This window comes from Phocoena sinus, chromosome 18, assembly GCF_008692025.1.
Source record: "Phocoena sinus isolate mPhoSin1 chromosome 18, mPhoSin1.pri, whole genome shotgun sequence".
NCBI classification, from domain to species: Eukaryota; Metazoa; Chordata; class Mammalia; order Artiodactyla; family Phocoenidae; genus Phocoena; species Phocoena sinus.
In genome coordinates this window covers 69,111,947-69,120,658 of record NC_045780.1, presented here as the reverse complement: position 1 = coordinate 69,120,658, position 8,712 = coordinate 69,111,947, and the positions used below count along the sequence as shown (strand labels likewise).

General features: G+C 55.8%; 1 protein-coding gene across 1 annotated transcript; it reads right to left on the bottom strand.

Moving 5' to 3' along the window:
• Positions 1-3,528: 3,528 nt before the first annotated feature.
• Positions 3,529-8,420, bottom strand: ZIC2 (Zic family member 2). The gene is made up of 3 exons (XM_032611445.1): positions 7,068-8,420; positions 5,136-5,299; positions 3,529-4,963 (listed from the first exon to the last, which is right to left on the bottom strand). Exons 1-3 carry the CDS (start codon positions 8,137-8,139, stop codon positions 4,604-4,606), a joined length of 1,596 nt encoding a protein of 531 aa, XP_032467336.1. The 5' UTR covers positions 8,140-8,420; the 3' UTR covers positions 3,529-4,603.
• Positions 8,421-8,712: the final 292 nt, after the last annotated feature.

Genomic DNA, 8,712 nt, shown 5'->3' with positions numbered 1-8,712 from the left:
GTCTGGAAGGATCTAGATTCTTCCCTAAAATAAAAACCTAGCAGCAATCTGTTGGAGGCCCGCGGTGGGGTTGGGGGTAGAGAAGAGGGCGACATTTCTCAGGCCCTGTTCTGAGCTGCCAGTTAAAAATAGAACCCATTCATTGCGTTCTACTGGGGGTAGCAGTGGGCCGAGGCGCTGCAAGTTTCTGTGGAACAAGAGCGATATCAGACTGTAATCAATCAATCCACAAGTCTTTCTTTATTGAACGCCTACTTTGGATCCCGAGGGTCGCTTTCCGTGTCCGTTTAAGTGAAAACGCATCCAGTGGTTCAGCCAAGTCTTGGTGGGATGTTATTGAGGCTTTTATTTCTTAGCTCTTGGTCGCAGGCCTAGCGCTCCCTTTGGGTTATTTCGGTGACATGATGTGGGGGAAGGTAGGACCCGAGTCCCTAGTGAGTACTCGGTGGGTCCCCTCGAGTCCCGCCATGCCACCTGTGCGCTCACCAGGAGCCTACCAGAATCCCCTGCCCACCCCACTCCTGCCGACCTGGGTGGGCAACCGGTAACCTGGAAAGCCCAGGCCTTCCTAGCCAACCCCAGGTTGCAAAAGAACAGTGGGGAGCACAGGGAAACCCGAACCTCCGGTCCAGCCTATGATCTGCCCTTGATCTCAGAGTTTTGTGCGGAAAATACACCACTCGAGACTGAAAACATCCGTCTGAAAAAGAGACAAAGAGACTGGGGGGTGGGGAGGAGGAGGAAGAGAGAAGGTGCCAGCAGAAAGGAAAGGGGCTGGGACAGCGTGGGACGGGGAGTGCTGGGCCTGTGACCTGTTTCCTTTCTGTGCGTCCCGACGGGCCTCTGCCCTAGCAGCCTCCTTTGCTCGCGCCCAGAGCAGAACCGAGCCTCTGCTCCCGGAGTGACCTTCTCCCCCGCCCGCCTGGGGCTTCAGGGGACATCACTGAACCGGGAGATACTGATACCGATGCCAGTTATCATTGTGGTCATTAATAATGCAGTGAGGATCACGATAAATAATAATAATAATAATAATGGGCCTCCCGAGGGGGCTCCAGCTGCCTCCAGATAAAGCGATTCTCGCGTTCAGGGAGTTACTCGGTGGTGGATAGAGCGGAGCGGAAAGGGAGCGAGCTTGCGAGTTCTGAAGTTCAAGTTGACAGCGTTGACCTGCAAGAACAGTCCCCCGGCCCGGCAGTCGGCCTCCCTGCGGGCGGCGAACCACAGCGCAGCTCTGGATCCCCTGAGGGAGGCGGAAACTGGCCTCAGTTTGGTGGTTCTGGGGCCAAGGCAGGGGCAGGTTAGATTCGGGTCCCTATAGGCGGGGGAGGGGAGACGCTTGCACCGCCCACTTCCAGGCCCAGGTACCTCGAGGCCGCGCGGGACCTTGGGCCGCCTGCCCCCCGCGCGCGCGTCTAAGTTGAGGCGTCCTGACATCTCTGATGCTTTCACACCTTCGCCATCTCCCTCTCCCCCATCCTGTCTCCGGGAACGCGTAGGGCCGAAGTGAAAGGCGGAGACCGGGCCACACGGTCAGGCCTGTGACTTGTTTGGACAAAGCGGCGGGACGCAAGGGCTGCAGAACGGGGAGAGATTTCGCTGCAAAGCTGCTCCCACCCGCCCCCTCACACCCTAGGGTGGACTTAAGAGGCCGCTCCCGGGCTGTCGTCCTCCTCACGCCAGGCCCCTTCCCAGTTTTATTTCCTGCTCACAACCAGGATCAGCGCCCCCGGACCTAAAAGGCCCCCGGCAGCTCTCCGACGTTCAGATCTGGAAAGCGATCCCGCCGACGCAAGGCTGTGACAGCGTCCTCTTCTTGCAGTCTTCCTTCTTCCCCCAAATGAGAAGAAAAGTCCCCAGGCCTTGAGTTGATACTAAAATCACCCCCCCTCCCTTTCTGATCTTCTCCTTGGGCTCGGGAGGTTGTCTCAAAGCCAATAATTTCCACCAAAAAAAAAAAAAAAAGTTTAAAACATTTAGAATAGACCATCTCATTCTTGCACAGGTTATGACAAACATTTAATCAGATTCCTGCGCCCTCTCCCCCGGGGGCAGGGGACGTTGGAAAACTGTACACGTTTTCCTCACAGCTTATAATGTGTTCAATGAAATCTCCCAAGGATCAAGTAACATATGCCACTTATTTGAATAATTTTCCTTAATATTATTAGGGATTATAAATTTGATTTTAATAAGGGATTGATTGCTTCAGGAGCTGGTGCTTAGGCATTTCGCTGGACCGTTGGGGAGGGCTGGCCCTGCGGCGACTGTCACCCTCTGCGACACACACACAGCCCCCAAGCTACAGTCTTTCCCTCCCCATTGAATGGGTAGCGTGGCCTCTGGGAGGTCAGGGTTGCCCTTCTCCCCAAGCAGCCCTCCAGCCTACCCTGCTGGTCCCTGCGGCTCAGTCCAGGGCCAGAGGGGAAGGAGAGAAGCGCCGGCCGCTGCAGCCAGCCGCGCCATCGGCCTCCGCCAGGAGAGCCCTGCGCGCCGCTAGGCAGTCCTATGGCAGTGTCGCCACTGACGTCCAAACCTTTTCACCGCTGGGGGGTGACTCCGGGACTGCCAGGGCCTCTCTGAGCAACACTGGTACTCAGGAAGTTCTGGAAATGTCTTGATGGCTCAGGGCTTTAAAAACAAATACCCTCATTCCTACCCTTTGATTATTAAAATTATTTTTCCCTTCTTCCTTAGAGCATCTTGTTTGAAAACTCTGTGAAACTCTTGCAGGGTAGGGGAGTGAGGCTGCAGACCTTAGAGAGAAAGCTGATGGTCCGTCCTTTGCCTCACTCACTTCCACCTGGCCATTTTCGTCTTTGTAGCTTATTCTATTTGATTTCACTGAATTCTTGAAGAGGTTCTCTTTTCATTTGGGGCCGATGGTTTGTTGCTTTCCTAAATCAAAACGTAGTCTATTTGTCACCTTCCTCCCTTGAACATCGTGCTTATTGGTGAGCAGCGGTTGGGCAGATAAGCAGGATTTCTTGAGCAAGCTCTCTGTTTAAAATTTCAAGAAAAAAACTTTTAGTAGAAAGGGGCCCTTAAACTATAATCATTGAGCCAAGTTGAAAAACAAAGTACTCAGCTCAGTTTTAAACAGTGCAATTAAAAATAACTGTACCTCAGCTTTTCAGAGGGAGGGAAAGGAAAGGGGGCAGGGAAGAGGGAAAACAAAGAATAAGGAAATGTTTAGTGCTCTTAAATCCAGTCCAAATAGCTGAAAGAAAGGCATTCCCTCAGATAATGGAGCCATTAGAAACCCTGAAGGTTTCTGCCGCCATTCCTTACAGGGGATTTCCAAAAATTTAATTCACTCTCAGCTACCGCACAAAGGACAGAGAAAATAATTTTGAGACTTTCTGCCAAAGGGGTAGTTTGGCCCAGTTTCTGGCATACACCTTCCTCCCCAGAATGCGAGGTGGTGCCTCCCATTCAATCAGGCAGCTGATCCAGACCCATGTCAGCCCTCAGCTGCCTCCCCCCCATTTCTTTGAATAAGTTTGCTAGAAAAAAATAGTATGTTCATGCAGTTTCAACACATTTTATTATATTTCTGTATGCATTACTCTCAAAACATATCACAAGAAATGATCAAACCACTTAAAACCTTCAAATAAAAAATCTGAAACAGTTTATGCCCACAATTGTACATATTTATAGTTAAGAAACATTCTTTATAAATATTGTTTCCTCTGTAGCAAGTTAATACCATAATTTAATTACAAATGGATAAATATGGTAACGGGTATTTACAGAAGGAAGGGTGTTATTACGGAAAAAACTAACGGCACGACGTTTATTCCCCCCCCCCCACCAAAATCTTTCATACAGGAACTAACAAATTGAACTTGCAAACGCACTAAAACATCACATGTAAACCCAGCTAACAGAAAAATACATTCACAAGCGTTGGTGGTGGTGATGTGTGAGTGCTGTGGATCAGCATGTTGAAGAAACAGAAGGGAGACTTTGGCACGGCTTGTTTTTTCCAGTCTATAGTTGCATGAAGTTTACAATCAAGTTGCCTCATAAAAAGGAACACAATATTCAATACCACAATACAAAATAAACCATTTTCTTCCACATTACTTAAAAAGAAACCGGGGAAACTAAAAAGAGAAAAGAAAAAGCCCATCACTTGGGGAAGGGAAGGGAAGAAAGGCAGGAGGAACGCAATCCAGAGAATTACAAATGGACAAACTTCTATACACCAAGAAGCCATTAAAACCACGTCGGAGAAGGAAGGAGGAGTCCGCTATGTACAGTTTGTCAGAAGCCTGGGAAAGGGGCGGGAAGGAAAGCGCGCATGGGGGAAGGCATAGGGGGTTTGGTTCAATTTTTTTATGGGTTTTTTATTTATTTTATATTTTTAGCTTCAGAGACTCCGGAAGGGATCTTTTTGCTTTTCATGCCTAGATTAGATTTAGAAAAAAAAAAAAAAAAACTTTAAAAAATCCTTCTGCTGGTAAAATCGTTTCCATCATCATAAAAATCAGATTCATAATTTTAACAACACGGTCACAGGGTGCCCTGGGCGATCGCCACCGGAGGGCTGCCGCGCCAGGGTGGGGACCGGGAGAGAGAGAGAGGCCCCGGCCTCTCACACGTACCATTCATTGAAGTTGGAGGAGAGGCCGCTGTGGCCTCCGGCCGTCCCGCTGCCCCCGCCAGAGCCGCCGCCGCCGCCCCCGCCCGCCCCGCCGCCTCCCCCGCCGCCGCCGCCGCCTCCACCGGAGCCTCCGCCCGCGCCGCCGCCGCCCGAGCCTCCGCCCCGATGCACCGCGGACACCGCCGCCGCCGCCGCCGCTGCCGCCGCCGCCGCCGCCGCCGCTGCCGGGGAGAGGTTGGAGCTGCTCTGGGGCTCGGCGCTGGGGGACACCAGCCCCGGGGGCGTGGACGACTCGTAGCCGGAGCTGGCGGCAGGGGAGGACTCGGAGCCCTGCGGGGAGGACTCATGGACCTTCAAGACAAAAGCCGGGAGGGGAGACCAAAGGGGACTGGGTGTGAGTGCAGCTGCTGTGGGGCCGGGCCCCCGGGAGGAGCACCCCCAGAAATGCCCCCCCGCGGCCCCAGGGAACCCTCGCCTTCCCAGGCCGGCCACATCGCCCTCCTCCCGGCCTCCCCGGTGGTACCTTCATGTGTTTCCGCAGCGAGCTGGGGTGCGTGTAGGACTTGTCGCACATCTTGCACAGATAGGGCTTATCGGAGGTGTGGACGTGCATATGCTTCTTCCTGTCGCTGCTGTTGGCGAAGCGCCGGTCGCAGCCCTCGAACTCACACTGGAAAGGCTTCTCCCCTGTGGACACGAACAAGGGCGCTTGCTGCCGACGCCCAGAGCCCCCCGGGACCCGCACCCACCCCGGAGGGGGCCAGGCCTCCGGGAGGAGGAAAGAGGGGCGATAAGGGCCTGGCTTCCTTAAACAAGGCGGATCCCTTCTGTGGCAGAACCAAGACGAAACTAACTGCCTTGCCACCTGACAGTCGTGCTCATTAATTTCGTATTTTACTTTTCTTCCAGGCTGACCCGCATTTCCTCAAATTTATGACGAATGTGGGGTAGCACCCCACTCCTGCCTGCCTTTCTATAGTGCTTCTTGGATTCGCAGCTTCTAACGAGTTGGTCTCACCCTGGAGAAGCTGTTATTATGACAAAATATTTGGGGCATTATCAGAATCACACAGGCTGCTGGGCTGCGGTCGGCTTCTCTCTGGGGCCAGTAGGCAATTACGTTTGGAGTTGTTGTGTGTTGTTTGGGGACTGTGCTGTGGATAGTGACTGAGCCAGTATTTTTCGTCCAAAATTCTGCAAATTGATAATCCTAGGCTCACTTCCAGTCTTTTCAAAGAGAAGTTGGAAAAGAGATAAATATCAGAGGTAAGGCAGTACCTGGCGATTGCAGAGAGGCACAGGCTGGGCAGTGGGTGTGGGGGGATCAGCAAAGGCTTTCAGAATCTCCCTGTTTAATTTTCTGGCGGTCCCTGCATCCTGTTGCCAGAATTCCAAATGCTTGGAGTCATTTAGAGGTGTGAGAACTCAAACATTGTTCCACTTGGAAAGGGGACCATTTAACGTTAAATTCCATTAGCACCTAAATTGTTTTTTAAAGACATCCGCTCAGACGCAGGACTCGAAAGCGAGCATTTCATGCAAATAGATTTCTCAAATTTTAAACCTTGTTAAAAGCTTGTCTCGCACCTCGGCTCCCTCCCTTCCCGGAAGAGAACAATAGGCCGCTGGCGCATCCCCACTTCGGAGTAAATATTGACGGGGGAAGTTGCTAAAACATTTGGCTTTCTTTTAGGAAATCGTCTGGCACGATTTCGGCTGGGACCTGGTCATAGATGAATAATTATGAGGCGAGAGGCGCGTTCTTTCTCGGCTCTCTCTTATGCGATTGCCCCGCGGGGCCTCGCTGCCCCGGGCTCTTGCTGACCCGGTTGTCGGTCCAAGTTTGGAATCGCAAACCCTCTGGTGCCCATTAGAGAATTTCACAAACTGCTGAGAACCCACCATAAAGCCCCGCGACCCACCTCGAGATGGGCTTTAAAAACGAGAAACGCTTTACAGCTTCGGCTCACACCAGACTCATTTTTAATGGGAAACAGTCCGGGTAAGGACGTTTGGACCCCGAGTAAAAGAAGTGGGAAAACACACAAGCCACTCAAACGCACACACCCGGAGCAGAAAAGCACATTCAGACAAGCTGGCAGAATCCTCTCTAGGCTCGATTCCCGGGCACCAAGTTGGAGAGCAGTTTTATTTTGTGCGTTCTATTTAGTACGGAAATTATTAACCGGGGCTGAGCAGACCAAGCAACTGCCATCACCCAAAGCATACCTTTGATGTTACCGTGATCATTTAAAACTCAATTTCCGCACATGGAAAAACCCAACCCAATAATATTCTTTCATTCTCCAACAAAAGCAAGCTGCTGGCTCTCTCGCACACACAAAAACATCTCCCATCCCAGGGCAGGGGCTGGCGGTCAGCGCGTTTCTCCCAGCCAACCAACCACGGCCTCTCTTCCCCTCTGCGCCCCGTCCCTGTCCCGACCCGCGGTTACCTGTGTGGGTTCTTTTGTGGATCTTGAGGTTCTCGGAGCGCGCGAAGACCTTGCCGCAGCCCGGGAAGGGGCAGGGGAAGGGCTTCTCGCCGGTGTGTACGCGGATGTGGTTGACCAGTTTGTATTTGGCCTTGAAGGGCTTGCCCTCGCGCGGACACTCTTCCCAGAAGCAGACGTGGTTGCTCTGCTCCGGGCCGCCGACGTGCTCCACGGAGACGTGGGTCACCAGCTCGTGCATGGTGCTGAAAGTTTTGTTGCAGCTCTTCTTGGGGTTGCTCAGCTGCTCCGGGTCGATCCACTTGCAGATGAGCTCCTGCTTGATGCACTGCTGCCGCATGTAGCGGAAAAAGGCACCAGGGTGGTGGTGGTGGTGATGATGGTGGGCGGCGGCCGCTGCCATGTTCATACCCATGTTCATATTCATGGGGCCGTATTGGTTGTGGAGCTGCGCCGCCGAGTAGGGGTCGGTCCGCGGGCTGGCCACCTGGCGGTACTGATCCGAGCGCCCGAACACCTCGCCGGGCAGCCCGAGGCGCATCTGCCCGTTGAGCACATTCTGCGAGCCGTGCGGCCCGTGCTGCTCAGGGAGGCCAGGAAAGAGGAGGTGGCCCTGTGCGTCCGAGTGTGCGTGGTGCAGGCCACCAGCTCCCGGCCCGAACAGCCCATGCTGCCCGCCGCCCGGCGCCGACTCGCCGAAGCCGCGGCTGCGGAACAGGAAGTCCCGGGTGGAGTTGAAGGGCGGCCCAGAGTAGGAGCCGACATGCGCGGCATGGGGCCCGAGAGCGGCGGCGGCGGCGGCGGCCGCGGCGGAGCCGGGGTAGGCGCCGGGGCCCTGCGACGTGAATGCCGAGCTCTGGCCGGGGGACAACTCGTGCGCGCCCGGGTTGAGCTTGAAGGCGCCCATGTGCGCGGCCGCCGAGTCCACGAAGCCGTTCTGCGCCGCCGCCAGGCTCAGTTCGCGGTCCTGCATCTCCGCGGCCGCCGCCGCCGCCGCGGCGGCCGAGTGGTGATGGTGGCGCGCGAAGCTGCCCACCCCGATGGCCGGGAACTGCGGCCCCGCGTCCAGGAGCATGGCCAGCGCGTCTGCCCTCCCCGCCGACCCCGGCGAGCCCCGCGCCTCCTCGGCTCCAACTCCTGCCCCGCGCGCGGTACGTTCAGCGGCCGCCCGGCTCCGAGCGCAGGCGGCGGAGGTGGTGGCGGCTTCAGGCCCGGGAGCCGCGCTCCTGCGCCCGCCGCCTCCGCCGCCGCCTGGATCTGCCTCGGGCGGCCAGGCGCGGAGCGAAAGCGCGGAGAGGAAGAGGAGGAGGCGGCGGCGGAGGAGGCGCGGGAGGAGGAGGAGGAGGTGGTGGAGAAGAGTCCAAAGCCAGGCGGAGAACCAAAGTGTATTAAAGGAGCTGCGGCGGGGGCGGGCAGGGCAGGGGAGGCGGGCGGGAGGAGGGAGCGGGAGGAGGTGTGGGGAACTGAGCGGAGAGGGGGGTCGACGGGGGGCGAGCGCAGCGGCCCCCACCCCTGCGCGCACTCGCGCGCGCACGCACTCGCTCGCACGCCCGGCGGCCCCGGAGCCCGGCAGCGCCAAGCCGCGCCTGCAGAGTGAAATCACAGCAGCCGCGGGGCCAAGGTGCCGGACCGCGGCGGCCGTGCAAGG

Coding starts and splice junctions, on each gene's coding strand:
- ZIC2 (XM_032611445.1), bottom strand. CDS start 8,139: ATGCTCCTGGACGCGGGGCCGCAGTTCCCGGCCATCGGGGTGGGCAGC. Junction 5,300..7,067: donor CCACAAAAGAACCCACACAG/GTAACCGCGGGT, acceptor TCGTGTCCACAG/GGGAGAAGCCTTTCCAGTGT. Junction 4,964..5,135: donor CGCTGCGGAAACACATGAAG/GTACCACCGGGG, acceptor TTTGTCTTGAAG/GTCCATGAGTCCTCCCCGCA.